Source organism: Cheilinus undulatus, linkage group 4 (genome assembly GCF_018320785.1).
Source record: "Cheilinus undulatus linkage group 4, ASM1832078v1, whole genome shotgun sequence".
Taxonomy (NCBI): domain Eukaryota; kingdom Metazoa; phylum Chordata; class Actinopteri; order Labriformes; family Labridae; genus Cheilinus; species Cheilinus undulatus.
The window spans coordinates 56,083,335-56,108,440 of NC_054868.1; the positions used below are offsets into that span (position 1 = coordinate 56,083,335).

The 25,106-nt window shown below is 41.2% G+C and overlaps 1 protein-coding gene across 1 annotated transcript in view; it reads right to left on the minus strand.

Moving 5' to 3' along the window:
- lcor (ligand dependent nuclear receptor corepressor) overlaps positions 1-24,653 on the minus strand; it is a 157,139-nt gene extending 132,486 nt beyond the window's left edge. Inside the window, exon 1 of the mRNA XM_041784163.1 lies at positions 24,557-24,653. Within this exon, the coding sequence (XP_041640097.1) occupies positions 24,557-24,653 (97 nt within the window). The remainder of the gene's footprint in view (positions 1-24,556) is intronic.
- Between the last annotated feature and the right edge of the window lie 453 nt (positions 24,654-25,106).

Below are 25,106 nucleotides of genomic sequence, written 5' to 3' on the forward strand. Positions count from 1 at the left end.
TTCCTGTCAGGGTTGCAAACCTTGGCATAGCAGAGCTGCTACTACTGCAGCTGTCATCCTGCCTTTAAAAGTGCTCCATTTAAACTTTTTCCTCAGTTTTAGACTTTAAAGGGAATTAAAATTTGCACTTTATCTGATCTGAAATGAATCATCACCAATTCATTCATGACATTTCCTCCAAAAGTTCTCAGAAACTTCACCAACCTTGTTTCACTTTACAGCTGATTTCAGCGGCTCCGTTTGTGCTTCCAGGCGATGAAGTATGTGCAGACAGAAAAAATAAATGGAATACAACATATGACTCACAAACGCGACAAGAAACGTATGTGACTGTGCACACCTACACGTCAGAGCAGCAGGCAGCCTGCAGGAGAGGGAAAATGAAGGGGGTGAATGACAGGCTGCAGGTTTGTAGACAAAGACACAGAAATGGCTGCTGAGGTGGGAGTGAAGGTGGCTGCTGGAGGCGCTGCTGAAGAGTCTGAGGGAACCTGTGGTGGTGATCTCGTATCGATGAATGTGAGAGAAATGTTAATAAACGTGCAAACGGCAAAAGTCTGACATGAATGTAGCAGTTAGTACGCTGACAGAGACCGAGGATAATACCTGAGAAAGCCGGCCTCATGAGCGTCGACACGTTCAAATACGAGCAGAGCCGTGCCAGGAACATCTCTGTCCATTCACTTTAATGACTTTGATGAGTTTAAGAAGGCTTTCTGCCCCGAGCTGACATGAACACGTGACCAGGGTCGGTGAAAAGGGGAGAGACGTTTTCAAACAGTCGTTAACAAGCAGAACTGTTACTACAGGGAGGATTAAGGTCCAAAAACTCAAAACACCACTGGTGAAAACCTGCAGAAGGTTTGTGATCAGCTGTTCCAGGTCTGAGAGTCTGTCTGTGAGCTGCTCTCAGAGGAAGTCTGATACATAAACTCTAAAGCCGTGTTCAGTCTGCCTGTATGACCAGCTTGTGTTTTTTTAATGTGGAAGAATGACAGGGAGGTCAGCCTTCCTCCAGCGCTGTGAGTCAGACCCCAACACGCCCGCAGCCTCAGAGAACATCACAGGAGAACATCCTCTGTTCTGCCCTCCACACAAAGACGGCTGTGTGCCGGGAACCACGCTGACATCGCCCTGACACCGACGCCGTTGTGTTGTCGGATGTGGCGGCGACAGAGACAGCTCTGAAACTGAGCTCATTCTGACAGGGAGAAGACAGAGGTTTGCTGAGAGGAGCTCGCCATGGTTAGAGCTGCTGAGAGACTGAAGAAATGAGAGGAAAGAGAGGAAAACGAGGAAGATGCTGAAGCACAGAGAGGAGAGAGAGGAAAACGAGGAAGATGCTGAAGCACGGAGAGGAGAGAGAGGAAAACGAGGAAGATGCTGAAGCACAGAGAGGAGAGAGAGGAAAACGAGGAAGATGCTGAAGCATGGAGAGGAGAGAATGGAAAACGAGGAAGATGCTGAAGCACGGAGAGGAGAGAGAGGAAAACGAGGAAGATGCTGAAGCACGGAGAGGAAAGAGAGGAAAACGAGGAAGATGCTGAAGCATGGAGAGGAGAGAATGGAAAACGAGGAAGATGCTGAAGCACAGAGAGGAGAGAGAGGAAAACGAGGAAGATGCTGAAGCACGGAGAGGAGAGAGAGGAAAACGAGGAAGATGCTGAAGCACAGAGGAAAGAGAGGAAAACGAGGAAGATGCTGAAGCACAGAGAGGAGAGAGAGGAAAACGAGGAAGATGCTGAAGCACGGAGAGGAGAGAGAGGAAAATGATGAAGATGCTGAAGCACAGAGAGGAGAGAGAGGAAAATGATGAAGATGCTGAAGCACAGAGAGGAGAGAGAGGAAAATGATGAAGATGCTGAAGCACAGAGAGGAGAGAGAGGAAAATGATGAAGATGCTGAAGCACAGAGAGGAGAGAGAGGAAAACGAGGAAGATGCTGAAGCATGGAGAGGAGAGAGAGGAAAATGATGAAGATGCTGAAGCACAGAGAGGAGAGAAAGGGAGAAAACGAGGAAGATGCTGAACGTATTCACCCATGGTGGTTTTCTTTCTTTAATTTAAAAATTTGAAGATTTGAAGAAGACTAAATACAAAAAGAAGGAGAACCTTTGAGTCTGCAGTGTCTGATCAGACTCGGCCTTTTTCTTTCCCTCTCTCACATTTTAGATTTCTTGAGCCACAGTGGGGATTCTGGGGATTTCAGTGCCACAAACACACCTTTAAACCTTAAACTGATTATCTCCTTTATAATGAACTCAGTGGAGGCCTCTTCTTTAAAATCTGAGCGTGCTGTTTCAGAATGATAGTTAATGATTGTCCTGCTGCTTTGGTTTACTTTAGGACTAATAATATCTGCAGAGATTGTTGTGACTGTAAAATTTACAGCCCTGGTTTTTGATAAAGTTGAAGATGATAGGAGGTGAAAACAGCTTTATGAGGTTTTACTGGTACAAACACAAGACTTCCTCCTCTAAACTGGACTTCAGCGGTGGCTCTTAGTTTTTAAGTGGTCAGGTCAAACCCTGAATAGAGTTCATGTTGTACTGGAGCAGCAGAAGAGTTTCTCTCTGCTGGTTATGAACCTTTCTGTGTTTGAATTGCAAATAATCGCCGGCTGTCCCCGACTCATTTGTTGAGCAAAACTGGTCGGTCGTGTCCTCACAGAGCTGCTTTTATAAAAGACACATACCTAACTAAACCATCACTGTCTCTCTCTTTTGTTCTGTCTCCCTGTTTCTAACTCGCTCTCTTTAAGTGACTACGTTTCCCAGGGTGCACCTGTGGGCAGAAGTAGCAGCAATGGCCTGGCAGGCTGTGAGTGAAGAGTCTTTGTGTTCAACAAACCTGACCTTATTAACAAAAACACACCAAATAACATCAAACATTTCAGCAGCTCGTCTTTGAATAGCCTGAATATTTCTATTTTACATTTACTTCATTATTTCTTTAAAACTATCAAGTTTTTATTTCTATTCATCTGCTGCTTTGGGTCCTTAAAGCTTCAATTCCTGATATTTTCCAAAAGACAGAATATTGAAATGAGACATAGTTAACTCCTACAAGCTTAAATTCTGAGGTAAAAAAATACAAATTAGATGTAATTTATTGTTTTATTAACCATGTGTACTACACTGTGATGTATCCTACTAAACCACATTATGTTGAAATAAAAATAGAAATAAAAATAATAAAAAGAAAATGAAAATGAAAATTAAAGGAAAAATAAAAATTTGAATTGAAAATAAAATAAAATGAATTAAATATTAAAATTAAAATTAAAATTGAAATTAAAAATTAAAAATTAAAATTAACATTAAATTTAATTAAATAACAATAAAAGTAAAAATAAGAATAAGAATGAAAAAATAAGAATAAAAATAAAATAAAAATATTTGATAAAAGAAGGTTCAGAAGACTACGACCAGTCCACTGAGCTGTCTGAGGGGATGCACTGATTCTACATCACTGTGTCTGCAGAGAGACTCTGACGTGGCTTTACCAAAGAGATGATAGAGCACGAGATTAATGCGATTAAAGACATAAATGCACCTTAGTTAATGGTGCTTTTTGCATTAATGCTGACAGACTTATTTTTGTAGCTGTTGAAAAGACTTCTGCACCTCCTCCTGCTGCAGTAGATGTGTTTGGTTTGGCCCTCATCATAAAAAATGCAGTATTTCTCCACTGATCCAGAGCCAGCTGATCAGTGGGTTTTTCTGCGGACTGTCCCTTTAACTGTGAACCATGACAGCTTAACTCTGCTTAACCGACTGTTCAGCTCCATTATTATCTCATTAACCGGTTCCTCTTGTTCAGGAGAGCGAGGTGCCACTTACTATTAATTAATAGTTAACGGCAGACTGCATGGCTCTCACTTTTGCTTTAATGGCAGTAGAACTGAAGCAGACCAGGGCATTTCTACTTCCCTGTTAAAATCATCAGACACTCCCTGCTGGTGCTGACCTTCACTCTGCTCTGAGAAGAAAGGAGAACAAAAACGAGCTCTTACTTTCCAAAAAAGTCTGAAGCAGAAACACACCTTGATGTTATTGATGAAATACCGCTAAAGCAAATCTGACCTTGGTCACAAAAGCAGCCTTTATTAAAACACAGGGAGGAATTCAGAGAAGGCGGGTCCGAGTAAACATTCCTGCTGCTCTAAAGCCCCGACACCTCCGCTGGTGCATGTGTGTAGTCCAAACACTAAGTCCTCCAGAGCATGAGCCCACATGGCGTCAGCGTCTCAGGGACTAAAGCGAGGAGGTCAGGTAGCTCACATAACAAAAGAAACGCACACACAATGGAAAGGTTACATAAATTTTGGGTTGGGGCAGGAACGCCGTGTACAAAGTTTAGCAGGAGGAAACGGACGACTTTGGTCTCTGTTAAAAAGAAGAGAAGAGAAACAAGCTGCTGAGTCTTTGTTTTAAACTTCAGCTGGATTTATTTCACAGATTAATCATCTCTACATTTTAATCTGCATGTTTTAGACCCCCAGAGTGCAGATGAATCATCCCTTAATCTGCACTTAATTATTCTGATTAAATAGCTGACTATATTTTAGTTTTTGGGGGGGTTTTGGTATCGGCCTGTATCGGCCACTCTATCGGCCTATATCAGCTGTAAATATCCACCAGTGCTGGTTAGAAATTCTGTCCTATTTCAGCTGTAAACATTGTCTTGTACTGACAGATATCAGTCCATACCTGTATCAGCAGTCAATATAAGCCTAGACCAGTTTTTCATTGTCCTATACCGGCTGTAAATATAGTCTAATATTGGTCCTAGTTATTGGTCTAAATTGGATGTTAGTACTGGCCTACCATGGCTGTAGATATTGGCCTATTTTGACTGTAACATCAACCTGTAAATATTTACCTAAATTTGCTGTATCTATCCTCCTATACTGGCAGAAGATATCAGGTTATATTTGCTGCACATATGTGCCTTTATTGGCAATAAATATTGGCCTATATTGGCATTTGATTTAACCAATATTTGCTGTTGATATTATCTTTAAATGGATTTTAATATCACCTACTACTGGCTGAAAATATTGGACTAAATTGGCTGTAGAAATCAGCCTATACTGGCTGTATATATTAGCCTATATTGGCAGAATATATATCAGTTGACTGGCTCTAGATATCACTCAAAAATTACAACAAATATTGGCCTTAATTTGTAAATATCGGCCTATATCGGCTGTAGATAGTGATCTATATCAGCCATGAATACTGACATTTTTCACTTGTAGATATTAGCCTATATTAACTGTAAATTATGCCCTATGTTGACTGTAGATAGTGGTCTATATCAGCTCTAAATATTGGCCTATATCAGCCCATATCAGTTGTAAATATTGGCCTATTTCAGTTGTAAATATTGGCCTATAACAGTTGTAAATATTGGCCTATTTCAGATGTAAATATTGGCCTATTTCAGATGTAAATATTGGCCTATTTCAGTTGTAAATATTGGCCTATAACAGTTGTAAATATTGGCCTATAACAGTTGTAAATATTGGCCTATTTCAGTTGTAAATATGGGACTATAACAGTTGTAAATATTGGCCTATTTCAGTTGTTAATATGGGCCTATAACAGTTGTAAATATTGGCCTATTTCAGATGTAAATATTGGCCTATTTCAGTTGTAAATATGGGCCTATAACAGTTGTAAATATTGGCCTATTTCAGATGTTAATATTGGCCTATTTCAGTTGTAAATATTGGCCTATTTCAGATGTAAATATTGGCCTATTTCAGTTGTAAATATTGGCCTATAACAGTTGTAAATATTGGCCTATTTCAGTTGTAAATATTGGCCTATAACAGTTGTAAATATTGGCCTATTTCAGTTGTAAATATTGGCCTATAACAGTTGTAAATATTGGCCTATTTCAGTTGTAAATATGGGCCTATAACAGTTGTAAATATTGGCCTATTTCAGATGTAAATATTGGCCTATTTCAGTTGTAAATATTGGCCTATTTCAGTTGTAAATATTGGCCTATAACAGTTGTAAATATTGGCCTATTTCAGTTGTAAATATGGGCCTATAACAGTTGTAAATATTGGCCTATTTCAGATGTAAATATTGGCCTATTTCAGTTGTAAATATTGGCCTATAACAGTTGTAAATATTGGCCTATAACAGTTGTAAATATTGGCCTATTTCAGTTGTAAATATTGGCCTATAACAGTTGTAAATATTGGCCTATAACAGTTGTAAATATTGGCCTATTTCAGTTGTAAATATTGGCCTATTTCAGTTGTAAATATGGGCCTATTTCAGTTGTAAATATTGGCCTATTTCAGATGTAAATATTGGCCTATAACAGTTGTAAATATTGGCCTATAACAGTTGTAAATATTGGCCTATTTCAGTTGTAAATATTGGCCTATAACAGTTGTAAATATTGGCCCATTTCAGTTCTAAATATGGGCCTATTTCAGTTGTAAATATTGGCCTATTTCAGTTGTAAATATTGGCCTATTTCAGGTCTAAATATTGGCCTATATCAGTTGTAAATATTGGCCTATTTCAGGTCTAAATATTGGCCTATATCAGTTGTAAATATTGGCCTATTTCAGGTCTAAATATTGGCCTATATCAGTTGTAAATATTGGCCTATTTCAGATGTAAATATTGGCCTATTTCAGTTGTAAATATTGGCCTATAACAGTTGTAAATATTGGCCTATTTCAGGTGTAAAAATTGGCCTATAACAGTTGTAAATATTGGCCTATTTCAGGTGTAAAAATTGGCCTATAACAGTTGTAAATATTGGCCTATAACAGTTGTAAATATTGGCCTATTCCAGATGTAAATATTGGCCTATTTCAGGTGTAAAAATTGGCCTATAACAGTTGTAAATATTGGCCTATTTCAGATGTAAATATTGGCCTATTTCAGATGTTAATATTGGCCTATTTCAGTTGTAAATATTGGCCTATAACAGTTGTAAATATTGGCCTATTTCAGTTGTAAATATTGGCCTATAACAGTTGTAAATATTGGCCTATAACAGTTGTAAATATTGGCCTATTTCAGTTGTAAATATTGGCCTATTTCAGATGTAAATATTGGCCTATAACAGTTGTAAATATTGGCCTATTTCAGTTGTAAATATTGGCCTATTTCAGATGTAAATATGGGCCTATTTCAGTTGTAAATATGGGCCTATTTCAGATGTAAATATGGGCCTATTTCAGTTGTAAATATTGGCCTATAACAGTTGTAAATATTGGCCTATTTCAGTTGTAAATATTGGCCTATAACAGTTGTAAATATTGGCCTATAACAGTTGTAAATATTGGCCTATAACAGTTGTAAATATTGGCCTATAACAGTTGTAAATATTGGCCTATTTCAGATGTAAATATTGGCCTATTTCAGGTCTAAATATTGGCCTATTTCAGTTGTAAATATGGGCCTAATTAAGTCGTAAATATTGGCCTATTTCAGTTGTAAATATTGGCCTATTTCAGTTGTAAATATTTGCCTATTTCAGTTCTAAATATTGGCCCATTTCAGTTGTAAATATTGGCCTATAACAGTTGTAAATATTGGCCTATTTCAGGTGTAAATATTTGCCTATTTCAGTTCTAAATATTGGCCCATTTCAGTTGTAAATATTGGCCTATAACAGTTGTAAATATTGGCCTATTTAAGTAGTAAATATTGGCCTATAACAGTTGAAAATATTGGCCCATTTCAGTTGTAAATATTGGCCTATATCAGTTGTAAATATTGGCCTATTTCAGTTGTAAATGTTGGCCTATATCAGTTGTAAATATTGGCCTATATCAGTTGTAAATATTGGCCTATTTCAGTTGTAAATGTCGGCCTATAACAGTTGAAAATATTGGCCCATTTCAGTTGTAAATATTGGCCTATTTCAGTTGTAAATATTGGCCTATTTCAGTTGTAAATATTGGCCTATTTCAGGTCTAAATATTGGCCTATATCAGTTGTAAATATTGGCCTATTTCAGGTCTAAATATTGGCCTATTTCAGTTGTAAATATTGGCCTATTTCAGGTCTAAATATTGGCCTATATCAGTTGTAAATATTGGCCCATTTCAGTTGTAAATATTGGCCTATATCAGTTGTAAATATTGGCTTATATAAGTTGTAAATACTGGCCTTTATTAACTTTAAATATTGGCTGTAGATAGTGGCCTATATTAGCTACAAATAGTCTTTTTCTATGTGTAAATATCAGCCTATCTGAACTGTAAATACTGACCTAGTTCAGTTGGGATTTTGTGTTTATTGGCTCTGAATATCAGCCACATGTATGGTTAAGTTTGTGTAGTTTTAGACAGGATTCACAGACCTATGTCTTTGTTCATGCTTATTACTTTAAATGAAGTGTTTTAAGGACTGGTGCTTTAGGTCTGAACTGTATTTGTGCATTTATACTGATACTGAGGCAGCTATTACGATTGAGAATATTGGTTTTATCTGACATGGTGGAGGTCATTAGAGCGATATCTCCTCTTGTTATTCTGGTCTAATTGCTGCACTGGTATAGAGGATGCAGCCATCTTTACAACTGAGATAATAGGTACTAAGATGCATCTTTTAAACTTAATTTTACAGTTAAAATCTACTTAAGATTGAGCTGAAGTTGGTTAGATAGTTGAGAACGAGTGACTAGCATTGCTACCTGACATTAGAAACAAACTTTTAGCTTTCTATCGTTGCTTTGACGACATTCGTACCGTTCCCCTGAGGATGCTGCAACAAAAAATAAAAGAATAAATGCCTCCAACTCCCATCTGACACATTAGAACCATCCCAAAGGAGATGAACTACTAAAATATACACCGACAAAGACAGAGCTTTACATTTCCAGCAGAAAGGAGAACCAAAACAACAAAACACCCTTTAAGGCATAAAAATGCTGAGATTGCCTTTTAAAGCTGGCACAGTTTGATCAAAAAGGAGCATTCTGTGAAATATTTGCCTTAGTTTTCCACCAGCCAGATGAGAATGGAGTCCAGAGTAGGGATAAAAGCAGCGGGCCGATGACACACGTTTGGATAAATGTGTCAGAGCGTCGCTGTAAAAGAGCACCCAGCTTCCTGGATAAATAAAGGCTCACACATGAACACCTTCTGTCCACATTCACTCAGTGCCAGTGGTGTATTTTGCTTTTCCACAGATTGCACTCAAACCCCCCACCCCCCCACCCCACCTTAAAGAGAGCAGCCCTCCTCCCACGGGGCTCCTGGTTGGCATGGATCGGCCCCCGAGATAGCTGCATGTGTAATGAGGAGGGTAGGCAGAGATTTACAGTGCTGGCAGAGGGTCCAGTCCATGGGTGGGAGCGCTGCCACTCTCCCTGATAAACGTGCCATGTTTTGTTTCCCTTTTCAAAAAAAAAAAAAAAAAGAGACGCCATGAAAAGAATTAGCAGGATGAGAAAGTAGCCGGCAGATCTCTGGGGGCGTCCATCTGTCCATTACTGAAATAAAAGACGTCCGCTCTGAGGGGAAGAGGCGGCAGGCTGGAGGGATTTTGTGGACTTGATAAGACGGGGATTTGACTCTGAGTGCACCGTGTAATCGAGGGAGTACAGATAGAGAATCATGGAGATCTGCTCACTTAATGACGCTCCAATCACAAAAGGATGATGGCAGATTTTACTGAGAGATATCAGAGTTTTATGGAGGCTCTGCCAAATGTCAAAACCTCCAGTATCACACTGTAGTCTCCATCTGTATTCTCTGAAGAAGCATCAGCAGAAATGTGCAGCTGATCAAAAAGACTCAGAGGAGGAATCCGTTCAGCTTTCTGTCAGGTTACACACCCAAACTTCCCAGAGAAATACACACTCTAGAACTATGTCCCATCTGTTAGCACGGAGAAGGCGGGGCTTGTGACCTCTACTGTAACATTTGGAGTATAAATCAAACTACAAAATGCATTACATTAAAGGCCACAATGTGCTGCTTCTGTGCAGCTGCGTGGCTCTTTCAGCGCCATCTGTTTTCACCACGCTGACTTTGTTATCCTGCTAGCTAACGGCGATAGTTGTGAAGTACAGACTCACAGCCAACGAGCTGCTCTGCCAGCCTTTGTCTCCAACAGAGAAGTCATTTTAACAAACCAGATCTCCTCAAGCTTCACTAACTTCACAGTGCACCACCATTGTCTTTAAATGGTTATGAACGAGTGAGGGAGAAAAGCTGCTAAAAAGTGATGCTATTTATCCTTGCATGCTTGATTTTTCAATCACATCAGCTCCTGTGCAGCCGGTGGTGGTGGTGGTCACTACGGTGCACGTTCAACGTAAAACCTTATCAAGTACGTCTGCACAAGGGTTTAGACCTGACAGAGACTCTGGGGGCCGGACTGTCAAACAAACAAGAATTCATTCAATATTTGGGTCTGATTAACAGATCATTGGCGTAGTATTTGTATTTCCCTGTCATCTATATCGCAGCAGCCCACATGGAGACAGGCCGGGCCACAGCCCTGGATCCCTGACAGTCCCAGAGAATGGGCCCATCCCTACATTGATTTAACCACAGTGTAACACACTTTGGACACTTTTAACCGCTTTTCACAACTTCAGTCAGCCATTTCTGCAACATTTTTTGCCCCTCTTAGACTGTTTTTGATCATTTTTGCCACTTTTCGCTCATTTGGCACTCTTGAACCCTTTTTCACTACTTTGCCAGATTATTTTTGCCCTATTTTCTGCTGCTTCATGACCCATTTTTTTCCATTCTTTAACCACTTTTAAACCACTTTTCCCACGTTTTATCCCCTTTGTGCTACTCTTATATCAATTTTTGCTGCTTTTAAACCTCTTTTCATGACTGTCTTGGACCATTTTTGCCACTTTTAACACATTTTTAATACTTGTGCCCTCTTTTCCTCTTTAACCAATTTTTGCCTCATTTTAACAACTTTTCCTGCAAATGTGTGTCCCTTTGCCCCACTAAACGAGCCATTTTGGCACTAATCACCCATTTTTTGCCACTCTAACCCCGTTTTCACCACTTAATCCGGCCATCTACCAGTCTTACCCTTTTTTTTAATATTTACTAATAATGGCTGATGAGTGAACTTCTGTAAAAACAGAACAGTGTTCAGTAATTCTAAAAGTGTTTTTTTTTAGTAGTCATTGTTTTTGGGGTGGTTTTAACAGCTGCAGAAATTTAAAGCCTAAAGATACTCTTAAAACCACAACATCTTCTTTCCCTCCTTCTATGAATCTAATGATCTTCTGGGGGCCGGACAGGAAGCTTTGGGAGGCCTGATTTGGCCCTCGGGCCTCCAGTTGATGATCAGTGCTTTAGGGGGATTACAGTTTTATAGTTTCTTCTCCAGCAGGGTGAATCCAGATGTAATGGGACATTCTCTAACTTTCTGATTCCTTTAGCCCCCCTCTCTCTCCTCATGTTCCCCGTCTCTCGTCAGACATCCAATCGAGGCAAAACGACCCAAAATAATCTTTAAAATGGTAAAGAAGGATTCTGCTAGATAACAGCAAGCAAAAAGATTACATCCAAGAGAACCATAACGTACTTAATGTGGCAAAGGTAAAATGACATGATTAAAAAATGACCATTTCTGCATCATTCTGCAGTCATTTGAGTATTTTTTCTACTAAAGTTGCCTCTGTTTGTCTCTGTCTCTGTTTATCTGTTTATCTCTGTTTTTCTCTGTTTAACTCTGTTTGTCTCTGTCTCTGTTGATCTCTGTTTATCTCTGTTTATCTCTGTTTAACTCTGGTTGTCTCTGTCTCTGTTTATCTCTGTTTGTCTCTGTCTCTGTTTAATTCTGTTTATCTCTGTTTAACTCTGTTTGTATCTGTTTGTCTCTGTTTATCTCTGTTTGTCTCTGTTTATCTCTGTCTCTGTTTATCTCTGTTTGTTTGTCTCTGTTTGTCTCTGTTTATCTCTGTTCGTCTCTGTCTCTGTTTATCTCTGTTTATCTCTGTTTGTCTCTGTTTATCTCCGTTTGTCTCTGTTTATCTCCGTTTGTCTCTGTTTATCTCTGTTCTTCTCTGTTTATCTCTGTTTGTCTCTGTTTATCTCTGTTTGTCTCTGTTTATCTCTGTTTGTCTCTGGTTGTCTCTGTTTATCTCTGTTTGTCTCTGACTCTGTTTATCTCTGTCTCTGTCTCTGGTTAACTCTGTTTATCTCTGTTTATCTCTGTTTATCTCCGTTTATCTCTGTTTATCTCTGTTTGTCCTTGGTTGTTTCTGGTTGTCTCTGTTTATCTCTGTTTGTCTCCATTTATCTCTGTTTATCTCTGTTTGTCCTTGGTTGTTTCTGGTTATCTCTGTTTATCTCTGGTTGTCTCTGTTTATCTCCGTTTGTCTCTGTTTATCTCTGTTTGTCTCTGGTTGTCTCTGGTTGTCTCTGTTTATCTCCGTTTGTCTCTGTTTATCTCTGTTTGTCTCTGGTTGTCTCTGGTTGTCTCTGGTTGTCTCTGTTTATCTCTGTTTGTCTCTGTTTGACTCTGTTTATCTCTGTTTGTCTCTGTCTCTGGTTAACTCTGTTTATCTCTGTTTGTCTCTGTTTGTCCTTGGTTGTTTCTGGTTGTCTCCGTTTATCTCTGTTTGTCTCTGTTTATCTCTGTTTATCTCTGTCTCCGTTTATCTCTGTTTATCTCTGTTTGTCCTTGGTTGTTTCTGGTTGTCTCTGTTTATCTCTGTTTGTCTCTGTTTATCTCCGTTTGTCTCTGTTTATCTCTGTTTGTCTCCGTTTGTCTCTGTTTATCTCCGTTTATCTCCGTTTGTCTCTGTTTGTCTCCGTTTATCTCTTTTTGTCTCCTTTGTCTCCGGTTGTCTCTGGTTGTATCTGTTTGACTCCGGTTGTCTCCAGTTGTCTCCGTTTGTATCTGTTCGTCTCCTGTTGTCTCTGGTTGTCTCCGTTCTTCTCCGTTCTTCTCTGTTTATCTCCGTTCGTCACCGTTCTTCTCCGTTCGTCTCCGTTCGTCTCTGTTCCTCTCTGTTTGTCTCTGTTCTTCTCTGTTCTTCTCTGTTTGTCTCTTTGTCTCTGTTTGTCTCTGTTCTTCTCTGTTTGTCTCTCTTTGTTTCTGTTCTTCTCTGTTTGTCTCTGTTTGTCTCTGTTCTTCTCTGTTTGTCCTTGTTTGTCTCTGTTCTTCTCTGTTTGTCTCTGTTTGTCTCTGTTCTTCTCTGTTCGTCTCTGTTCGTCTCTGTTCTTCTCTGTTTGTCTCTGTTCATCTCTGTTCTTCTCTGTTTGTCTCTGTTTGTCTCTGTTCTTCTCTGTTTGTCTCTGTTCATCTCTGTTTATCTCTGTTTGTCTCAGTTCTACTCTGTTTGTCTCTGTTTGTCTCTGTTCTTCTCTGTTTGTCTCTGTTTGTCTCTGTTCTTCTCTGTTTGTCTCTGTTTGTCTCTGTTTGTCTCTGTTCTTCTCTGTTTGTCTCTGTTTGTCTCTGTTCTTCTCTGTTTGTCTCTGTTCGTCTCTGTTCTTCTCTGTTTGTCTCTTTTTGTCTCTGTTCTTCTCTGTTTGTCTCTGTTTGTCTCTGTTCGTCTCTGGTCGTCTCTGTTTGTCTCTTTTTATCTCTGTTTATCTCCGTTTATCTCTGTTTGTCTCTGTTTGTCTCTGTTCGTCTCTGTTTGTCTCTGTTCGTCTCTTTTTATCTCTGTTTATCTCTGTTTATCTCTGTTTGTCTCTGTTCGTCTCTGTTCGTCTCTGTTTATCCCCGTTTATCTCTGTTTGTCTCTGTTTAACTCTGTTTAACTCTGTTTGTCTCTGTTCGTCTCTGTTCGTCTCTGTTCATCTCCGTTTATCACCGTTTGTCTCTGTTCGTCTCTGTTTGTCTCTGTTTATCTCCGTTTATCTCTGTTTGTCTCTGTTCGTCTCTGTTCATCTCCGTTTATCTCTGTTTGTCTCTGTTCTTCTCTGTTTGTCTCTGTTTGTCTCTGTTCGTCTCTTTTTATCTCTGTTTATCTCTGTTTGTCTCTGTTTGTCTCTGTTTGTCTCTGTTTGTCTCTGTTCGTCTCTTTTTATCTCTGTTTGTCTCTGTTTAACTCTGTTTAACTCTGTTTGTCTCTGTTCGTCTCTGTTCGTCTCTGTTCATCTCCGTTTATCTCTGTTTGTCTCTGTTCGTCTCTGTTCGTCTCTGTTTATCTCCGTTTATCTCTGTTTGTCTCTGTTCGTCTCTGTTCGTCTCTGTTTATCTCCGTTTATCTCTGTTTGTCTCTGTTCGTCTCTGTTCGTCTCCAGGCATTCTGATGTCTGACTTTATTTTCCAGGTGGTTTAGTTGGATGCGTGCATTCTCGTTGTTGTCATCGCCTAAAAAAGGTCAATTTGTTTTCAGAAAAGGGTTAAATTTAGAAAAAGGCTTTATTGTAGTTCAGCATTAATCACTAAAATGTATTTTTGTTGCTCTGAAAAGAATTGTTATTTTTTAGGTTAAAAATAAAATTGGGTTATCACAACTTATCTAGACAGTGGGACAGGATTTCTCCGACCTCCTTGGGCCCCAGAGAGAACGGCCCTTTAACCCCTCATGGGCGGTCTTGGCTGTAGGTAAAGGAGCGTTTTTTCATCACTTTCTAACATCTGTTGGACTCAATGTTTGATTCAGATATGTGTGCTGCTGGAACAGTCATTTTTGAAGGGTTTCACTTTTTCCTCAAATCAGATCAGTCACTAAAATCTGTTTTTGTTTTTTGTTTGTTTGTTTGTTTGTTTGTTTGTTTGTTTGTTTGTCTAAATAGAAGCTAGAAACCCCAAAAGTTGTAGTATTTATAATTCAGGACAAATAAAATCAACCATCCTTACATTCAGGTGCACCAATGTGGACAGTTAGCCTAAAAAGAGAATTTAAAGTTAATAAACAGGTTTAATGAGTGTTTGACTAATAGTTAGCTGTCTATATTTAGTAAAATACTGTCATTGTTGGTGGAATTGGGTTTTACACATTCTCTTAAAATTACAAACTAAGGCAAAATCTCTCCATATGGTAAGGAAAGCACTTTTTTTTTTACTAAATAGCAGCCCAGAATCCATAAATATATGTATTTATTACTAAAAAAGGAAAAAGGAACACTTGCAGTTCCAGCAAGGCCGAATGAATTTTAAAAATAGACTGAAGTGCCAATAGCAACAAGTAGCAGGCAGCTGGAGACTTCTCAGCCATCTTTGCTGTAGAGATGATCTTCAGTTAGATTAATAGAGCTGCAGGTGAGAGATTATTAATGATTAAACGTTATTGAGGCTTTTAGGAGTCTTAAACCTCTCAGGGTTGGACTCAGATGAATAGAAATGTAAAAGATTAACCAAAGGAGCTGGGTATCGGTGTGAAATCTTAAATGGCACCTTGTTGTGACTCCTGAGTCAAACGTGAACTTAAGAGCCGTCTCCTCGTGAAGCACATTGTGATAATTCGGCGTAAGAAGGTCAGATGACACGGGTGGACATTTCACACTCTCGCCCCTCTCTCGCTGATGTGAGAGCTCGTCGCCTCGCTCTCTCGCCCCGCTGTTGTTCTGATAATAAAGTCGGTCTATATGCCACAGAAAAGGTTAACATTATTAGCTGGGAGCAATTACAGCCCAACTGCTGATTCCTTTGGCACATTTCTGGGTACGAGGAGTGCAGCTAATTTGACTGCTCAAAGGTTGTGGCAGAGTGAGAAAGAGAGCGGCAGGTGTGAGTCTGAGGGGTAGGGGGCTTTTTTAAAGCTAAATGATGAGGAATGATACAGGGGCTTTCTAAATCCTCCCGTCTTTAAGCCACCTAAACCTGAGCTGTGTCCGACGCAGGGGAATCCAGGCTGACTGGGACATGAGGCCAAATGAGACGGTTCAAACTGGGTTTATTTGCTCTTCCAGTTAATAGAAACTCTTTTTTGAGCCCTGGTTAACTGCAGGGTTTCACTGGTGTGACATCACATAAGTGGGCGGGACGAGCAGCTAATAAAAGGTTGACTGTGCAGATCACGATGACGGAGGTTTGGCTCGTTTTAATCGTAAGGCTACCCAGGAAATCCTTCTCTGCTCTTCTCCAGGCTGAGCTCTCAGCTAGCCGCCACTGTTTACAGGCTAGCAGTCGCTACATCTAAACCACGCCTGTAGCTACGCCTCATTATCCTCAAATGATGCTGATTGGTCCAGTCATTCTCAGACCAGGGACTAGCCAATCAGCTTGAAGCTTTGCATGATGACAGACGTGGAATCTGGACAGTCCATCAGGTTTTATTATAAAACCACGATGTCACCAAAACCAGTCAGCGGGTCAAACCTGTGATGAAACCTCAGAGATGAAGCACCGCTGCAGGAAAACCAGTAAAAAAACGGTTTATTACTGGAATTCGGAAGTCTAGTGGAGACTGGGAGATGAGGAGACCTCCCAGAAACCACGAAGTGTGGAAGCTCACAAAGCAGCTATGTAAGCTACATAGGTTCACTATCTACATAGCTGTGCTAGCTCTAGCTATGTTAGCTTTAGCTAATGATGCTAAGGCTAGCCACCATACATGTTACTATTTCTAAAACAGATCTATGCATAATTTAACCCCCGGATTTGACCCCTGACCTTTTTCTCTGTTGTATTTATGAAATGTTTCTTAGTTTTAATGTTTGTTTATGATAAAGATTGATTTACAAAACAGCAGTTTTATAATCTATGGGTGTCATGAAGACTAATAATGTTTAATTGATTTAATTGATTGTTTAATTCATATTTAGGTAAAAATTAAAGCTGCAGCAGATGTAGAGAGTCACTCATTTCATCTGCAGACCCCCATAAAACTGACAAAGACATCCATAAAACGCCCACACAGCAGGGACAGAGCACACACCACTGTTAAACATTATAGAAATAGTCAATAAAATCTACGGCTGCATGTCCTCTTTGGGCTTCCATACAGAGGAGACACTAAAACTGTTTCTGTTGTCTTTAAATCCCAAACATTCTGACACATTTCAGCCTTTAAAAGCAGCGAAAAAAGAGAAACTCCTGAGCCGGCCAGCCAAAGGTCGCTATAATCTTCAATACTTCAACACCACACGCCTTAAACTGACACAGAGTCCATCATCTTAATGACAGGTAGCGTTCAAGAGCGCTGAGGCTTTAAAAAAGCTCCGTGTTTTACAGGAGAGGAGCATGAGAGGAGTGAATCCTTCCAACACTGCAGTTATGGAAGTTCGCTGGGACATTAGTGCAATCTAAGAGTGAGCAGGAGTTTTAAAAGAAGCATACAGCTTCATTTTTGTTCTGTGGAGTCTAAACAGGCAAACATCATCTGAATTTTACTGACAGTATCAAATGATAAGTGTGGTGTCGTGACAGCCCTGCTTCAAACAAATCAGCGTGTCAGACTAGAGTCAAAGAGCTGCTAACTGCTGCTGCAGCCATAAAACTCGTCACGCATTGCAAACTGATGAAGGGTAACAAGCAGGAATAAAGAAATCTGCCGAACACACACACACACACACACAGAGAGAAACACACACACACACAGAAACACACACAGCAGCGGCTCACAGAGCGCTGAAAACCCAACTGTGAGTTCATTACTCTGCTTTGTGTCTCCGTATCCCCGGTGGTGTCGTTGTGCTGCTGCTGCATGGATTCAAGGTGCACATCGTGAGCTTACAGTGTGTTTGGACATTCATGACTCCTCTACTGACTTTAGCATCATTATAGAAACACTGTGGGGAGTCGAAGAACCACATATCAGAATAATATCCTTACTTCATGGGTTAATTTTACTAAAGAGAAACTGTAATCATCCAAATTATGTCTGAAGAGGAGTGAGCTCTGAGTTCTCCTCTGCTGCTTTTAACTCCAACCTAGTGACCCACTAAATCATTAAAAGAGACTAATTAGACTCTAAACGCAGCAAACACAGCAGGCTGCATCCATATCTGGGCTAAAATATAGGTTAAAGTAGGGCTGGGCAACACGGACCAAAAACCAGAGCTTAGTGGTGACACAGGATGTTTCTCTGTCAGTTCTCTTCTCTGCAGCATCCCCCCTCTCCTGCTGGTCTGCTTTCACATGTTTAACATGTTCATGCATACTTGCATTGAAATGACCCCGCCCCAAAAAAGCCCTCCCCCCCATTTAACACTGCTACACTGTTCATTTAACACTAGAACTGCCAATGGGTCAAATGTACCCTCTTTAACTGGAATTGACTTTATGTGTTTGCAGTTTTAAAGACTGTCAGTCTTTGACTTTTCCTAAAAGTTTGTTAAAAAGCACCTGGTGTCCTAAAACTAATCTTTGCCTTATCCTAGGTTTGTTAACCTCCTAAGACCCTGCGTGCACATACGAGGACATTATATCCTGGCTTTCTGTACGATTAATGTCTATTACTAGAATTTTTGAGAAAATTGCACTGTCCATTGAAGTTTAGTTTTTCATTTGAAATCCTGGGAGAATTTGCTATCAAATTTTCAAGAATTTTAATTGATAATTTGGGGATTATATCTTAAATTTTCATGAATTTCTATGGAAAACTTGAGAGATTTTTGTGTATTTTTGGGAGCTTCATTGGAAGTGTTTTTGTGTTAAAAATTTTCAGTATTGCATGAAAAACTTGGATTTATTTTGCATGTTTTGAGGATTGTCTTTATTCAATTTTCAGTAATTTTGTGTTAATTTAGAAAAATGTATTTTGAAATTTTATTTGACTTATTTGGGGATAATTTGCTTCAAAATTTTCAGGTATGCTCATAGAAACTTGGGACATTTAATTTTGGGAATTTGATTGTAAAAGTGGGAAGGGATATTTGGTGGAATATATTTGTACATTTTGGAATTTTTCAGGAATGTAAACTGAATGTTTGGATGAATATTTTTTATTAAAATTTAGACATTATGATCAAGTTTTACTGAAACATTTGTGAATTATTCAAAGAAATGTAGGGTTTTTTCCACAATATTTTAAAGAAATATGTTTTTCAGAACTTCTCAGATATTTTTGGTAGTTTTTTTTTTTTTTTTTAAGATTTTAGGGACTTTGTGTTGATATTAAACTTCATTTATGGTCTAAATCAATTCTTGTTCAGAGTAAAGGCTGAGCTTGTGATTTATTGGGTCCAAATTATCCCAAATAAGTGAGATAAAATAAAAATGCATTTCAAACAAAAGCTCAGGTCTCAAGAGGTTAATGGACATTTATATCTAGAACCACCATGCAGGTCAAATTTACCTCATAAGAAAGCCTTGATTTTCCCACTGTTTTATTTCATAAATAGATGCTGCAATGGAAATACCTTCTCTCTACTGCAGCCACGCCTAATCAGAAGTCATAGATCAACCTTCAACACGGAAACAACAGGGAAAAAGACATTCACCATCGATAAATGTCTAAAGGTCATCTCAGTGCAGCTCATGAAGAAGAATACGGTGATGAGGAAGCAATCAGTCCAAAGATGATTTTCTAGGTGGCGGATCATCTTCCATCAGTGATCTAGTTCTCTATCTGTGGTTAACAGTCCTCGATCAGTGCTGATCAGTGAGGCACTTTAATGACAGGTAGATTTGACCCATTGGCTGCTTTAGGGATGTAGATCCACAATGGACTCTTCCTCCTCGTTAATGTATGCTTAAAGTTAAGGGGATTTACCATTCAAAATTTTTCATTTTCATTTTGCAGGAAGAAGCGATAAATAACACCTGCTTTTGCTGCTTTTGTAAGACTGCAGTGTTAAGATTAGAATAAAATAGGATGAGCACATTTTCGCTAACCTCCATCACTAACCACCCCTTTATCGCCTCCTGTGGGCGGCCTTGTGTATTTGCACATAGTCCTATTCAGTAAGTGGCCAAATACATGCAGCAAATTCACCAAAAAGAAGAAAGGAGAGGAAGCAACACATGCATTGACATTTGTTCATGCACTATGCAGACAACAGAGTCCATGCTGCAGGCTATCATGAAGATGGTAAAAACCTCCCTCTTCTTGCTTCTACATCCACGGTGCAGCTCAGAGGATGAAACGGGCTCATGCTGCACAGATATGACGGCTTATGAAGACAAATTTAGAGTTGCACTTTTAGCTCTAATTGATCATGATCACCCCGTACACGAGCAGGGTTGCAAACACGTGCACGAGCACTCATGAATCATGCCTCTTCTTGAGCACAGTACCCAAGTATGGCACGCTTTTATTTGCACTGGTGAACTTTTGGGTCCAGGACCAGTTCTTAAATGTGAAACCAGCCTTGGAAAATACAATACAATACAATACAAGAACTTTATCCCCAAAGAGAAATTCAAAAAATCAGAAAAATCTCATCTGTTTACTGTAGAATCATACAGTCTAATAGCTGATGGCATGAAAGATTTTCTAAATCTTTCTGTCCTGCAGCGCAGGGATAGGAGCGTCCACCTCCGTTGTTTCTTTGCTCACTGAGGGAGATATGAAGTGGATGATCCATGTTTCTCTGAATGGCCTCCACCTTGCTCCTCATCCTCCAATGAGTTCAGTTTGATTCTGACCACAGAGCCAGCTTTTTTAACCAGTTTGTTCAGACGCCTTGCATCCTTGTGTTTTCCACTGCCTCCCCAGCAGACTGCAGCATCAAACAGAACACTCGCCACCACAGACTGATGAAACATCTGCAGCATCTTACTGCAGATGTCTACTGATCAGAGTCTTCTCAGGCAAAAGAGGCAGCTCTGCCCCTTTTTGTAGATGAAGTCTACGTTTTTAGACCAGTCCAACTTATTATGCAGGTGTACACCTAAATATTTATACATCAGACATCAGATACGCTGCCAGTGTTTTGCACAACTTCTTGCATTTGTCAATCATAACTTAATGTTTTTTAAGGTTTATTGTGGGCTTTTTTGTGCCTTTATTTGATAGAGGAGGACAGCGGATAGAGTCAGAAACAGGGGCGAGAGCGGGGGAGGGACATATGGTAAAGGGCCTCAGGCCGGATTCGAACCCGGGCCGTCCGCGTACATGGGGCGCCTTAACCACTCGGCCACCTGCGCCCCATAACTAAATGTTTTTAATCATAAATGGAGCCGTTTCAAGTCAAGATGGAACAAAAGATGAAAATGAACAAAGGGGCAGACACGTTCCTTTCAAAATAAAAGCCCATCTTAGACTTCCTGCACACGTCTTTACCAGGCAGACATCTGCGATCCACCAAAAATTAGTCCTGACCCACTGGATGAAAATCAAGATTTCTGACAATGTGCAGGAAACTATAAAACCAAAAAAGTCCAGATCCTGCTCTCTGTATTTTTGCTGCCCTGGCATCATGCAGGTTTCATGTTTTATTCTGAACTAGAATCAAATCAAAGCTCGTTGTTTTGGTGTTATATCAGTTCTATCATGGACTGTCACTCAGCTAAAATATACCATCGGTCCACATTGCCCAGCCCTAGTTTTAAGCTCTGTTTCAGCATGTTAAATCATATTCCAGTGCAATAATCTCAAAGAAAAACAGCAGAAGTGCATTAAGGAGGAGACGCCTTTTGTTTACATTTGCAGCCTGTGATTCCTTATGGCGCTATACTGATCACACCATCCAGAGGTCAGAGATTACCAACCTTTTAATTCAACTCTACATCCCCTCATTAGGAGGTTTGCTTTCTAAAAAGCCCCGCTGGCCTGCGCTGGAATCAGGCCATGTGAGATATTATAGAACGCTCGGATGGGTAAGTAGGTGATAGGTCAGCGCTCAACATCTGGACACACAAGTCCAAAAACAGCCCCAACATCTCCACCAGCTCCACCAGCTCCACCAGCTCAGAGCTGCTGCTGCTGCAGCTGCAGCCGAGACGCTCCGCTCAAACAGCCGATAAAAGCCAGATTAGGAGCCGGACGGAGAGCCGAGGAGACCCGCAGAGGTTAGGAGATCAGAGGCAAAGAGTGGATGATAATCTTGCCATAACATCGGGATAGGTCAGTGTAACCGGATTAAACGGAGCTAATGAAATACACCAGAAATGGAGGGCTGGGAGGAGGAGGAGGAGGAGGAGGAGGAGGAGGGGGTGTGGCTGGAGATGTATAGATGAGAAAATCCAAAATAACATGTGGACAGTGAGGAGCATGGAGGGAGAAGCAGCAAAGATGGACCAGACAAGGCTTTGTGTGACTCACAATCACAATAACTGAGCTTACATTGTTGCTGCTACCATTTTTGACCTTTAGCAGTCATATTTTCTGGTCTGAGGACGCTGGGGTGGGCATGGCAGAGAGATGCATGACAGAAAGTCAACATGGAAATGTAGAAAAAGACTCCTAACTAAGCAAACTTAAAGACAAAGCAGAACTTTAATGCTCCCAATTTGGCATGGTCTTTTAAACGCGAGGGTTAAAAGAGGAAAAGAAACTGATTTTTGTGAGAGAATGGCTGTGGAGGAGGTGGAGCTTTAGTCTATAAAGGAGGAGGCTGGGGTGGAGGAGGTGGAGCTTTAGTCTATAAAGGAGGAGGCTGGGGTGGAGGAGGTGAAGCTTTAGTCTATAAAGGAGGAGGCTGGGGTGGAGGAGGTGGAGCTTTAGTCTATAAAGGAGGAGGCTGGGGTGGAGGAGGTGGAGCTTTAGTCTATAAAGGAGGAGGCTGGGGTGGAGGAGGTGGAGCTTTAGTCTATAAAGGAGGAGGCTGGGGTGGAGGAGGTGGAGCTTTAGTCTATAAAGGAGGAGGCTGGGGTGGAGGAGGTGAAGCTTTAGTCTATAAAGGAGGAGGCTGGGGTGGAGGAGGTGGAGCTTTAGTCTATAAAGGAGGAGGCTGGGGTGGAGGAGGTGGAGCTTTAGTCTATAAAGGAGGAGGCTGGGGTGGAGGAGGTGGAGCTTTAGTCTATAAAGAGGAGGCTGGGGTGGAGGAGGTGAAGCTTTAGTCTATAAAGAGGAGGCTGGGGTGGAGGAGGTGAAGCTTTAGTCGATAAAGGAGGAGGCTGGGGTGGAGGAGGTGGAGCTTTAGTCTATAAAGAGGAGGCTGGGGTGGAGGAGGTGAAGCTTTAGTCTATAAAGGAGGAGGCTGGGGTGGAGGAGGTGGAGCGTTGCCAGCAGCAGCATTGATGCGAGCAGGGATCAGTGTCATCTTTAAATTGACCTCCATTTTATAAAAAATTGACAGTTGAATGTTTGCAAATGTGCATAAAATCTCTGCTGCTGCCAACAATGACCGTATTAAACTGGTTTTTTAACACGTTTCAAGTTAAAGCAATATTGCAATGTCTGCGATTTGTAAACTGCAGCATGCCATACTGCGGTTTAATCTCATTTTCTATTAATTCCCAGCCCTAGTTTGAATTTCAAGGAAAATGTTTGCATCACATGCGTGCACGCTCACGGACAACAGAGACAAAGATGCCAACGTACAGAAGCACGCCCGGCTCAGCTCATCTAAAAATCTGGATTTTTGTCCAACTTTACATGCAGTGAAGTGATTTTAAGGTGCTCTGACTGTGGCACAGCAAAGGACAGAGACAACTGAAAAGCTCTGCAGATCCTCAGACCTGAATTCCTGCAGGATTATTAACATTATCCATGCAGCTTTAGTCATGTTTTGGTGTTTGTTGTTCTATTTTTCGCTGCCATTGCTTAAAATCCAAATGTATCTATTTTCACTCACTCACTCGTTCTCATTGTTTTCTATTATTTTCGTGCATTTCTGACTCACACATCTGCCTTGAATGCTTGTTTTCAGTGTTCTAAGGGAGTTAAAGTGTTTCTGGAGCTCAGGTTTCATAAATGCATGTGATGCAGAGGTGGTGAAATCATTTCATGACCCTCTCTAATCCCAGTCAGATCAGAATGATCCTGACTGGAGCGGTCCTTCAGACCTCTGCTGGCCCATTGAACCCAAACATTCCTGAGTACATCCTCCAGCTCTGGTCCTTTAAAATGGTTCTTTAGTCCACATCTAAGTTCTCAGGGGCTCGTGAGCAGTTAAACCATGAAGATCCGGTTTTGTTCGGCCCATTTTCGCTGACTTCCTCCTCCAAAGGCGATCACCGCGGCTTTCCTCCCTGCCTGTCGACTCCCCGCCCCCCCCCAAAATACTAAAATTATTTCCTCTGACATTTCCCCAATGCAGCAATGCGCGCGCCCGAAAAAAGCCGATTTCTAGGGAAGTATATGAGGAGAAGGAGGAGGAGGCATGTTTGGAGACCGGGAGCGCGCACCGCCCTCCCCCTTCCACCAAAAACTCAATCCAGGGTGCGCGCACGCGGGCACGGGCCTGCCTATAGCGGCGAATCTGATTGGCCGAGGCGCTGCTCCATCTGCACACGTGACTCTCCCTGCTTACAATAAATAAACAGCTATGGAATAACGTCTAAAAATCCCCAAAGTGCCCTCTCTGAGATCCGAACCAAAGTCAGCAGCCACTCACGCGCACACAGCAGGTGAGCACACCTGGCGACTGAAGCGGCTCAAAGTTGGAGCGGAGTGTTTTTGGCTGCGTCCGAACAAAAATGACAGCTCCATGAGAGCCTATAGGTTTGAGTGGACATTACAGCCGCGGCTCTGCGCTCCTTCAGCCCCAAAAACACGCACAAACAGCGGGACGGCCGCTCCAGCCGCCCGGACCACGACCCTCTCACACACACTCGCACAATGCCAAGAGAGCTTACCTACACAGTGAATGAGTTTGTGCCTCCAAGAGTCAAGTTCCTGCCGAAAGCCGCGCCTCTCTATCGTGCATTGCTGCCTTTTGCACAGACTCGCCATTTTCTATCGGCCCCTCCCGTGGGCGCGCACATACTGCTGGGTGCTTCCCTGCGCGCACGTCACCGGTGCTTTTTATTCTCGGGCTGGGTGGAGTGAGATATGAAGGGGACGGGGCTGCAGCATCCCCCTTTCTATAGCGCTCATTCGTCCCACCCACCAAAAGAGCCCCCCTCCCCTCCTCCTCCTCCTCCTCCTCCCCCCTCCTTCATCCCTCCCAGCATCTCTGTGAGGATGTGCTGTCTGTCAGTGGATGTTTGTCTGTTTAATGTAGGATAGGCTCCACTCATGGCGCCCGTGCTCCAAATTTACCCAGGCTCAGAGCGAAGTGTGTCAAAGGGCGCAAAGGGGCGTGCCGCGGATTTAAAATGCGCATAAAGACGCGGCATTGTTTCAATTAGCGGATATGTTCAGCTCCACATGCAGCTCCATAGGTTACAGGGGGGAGGTCATGAT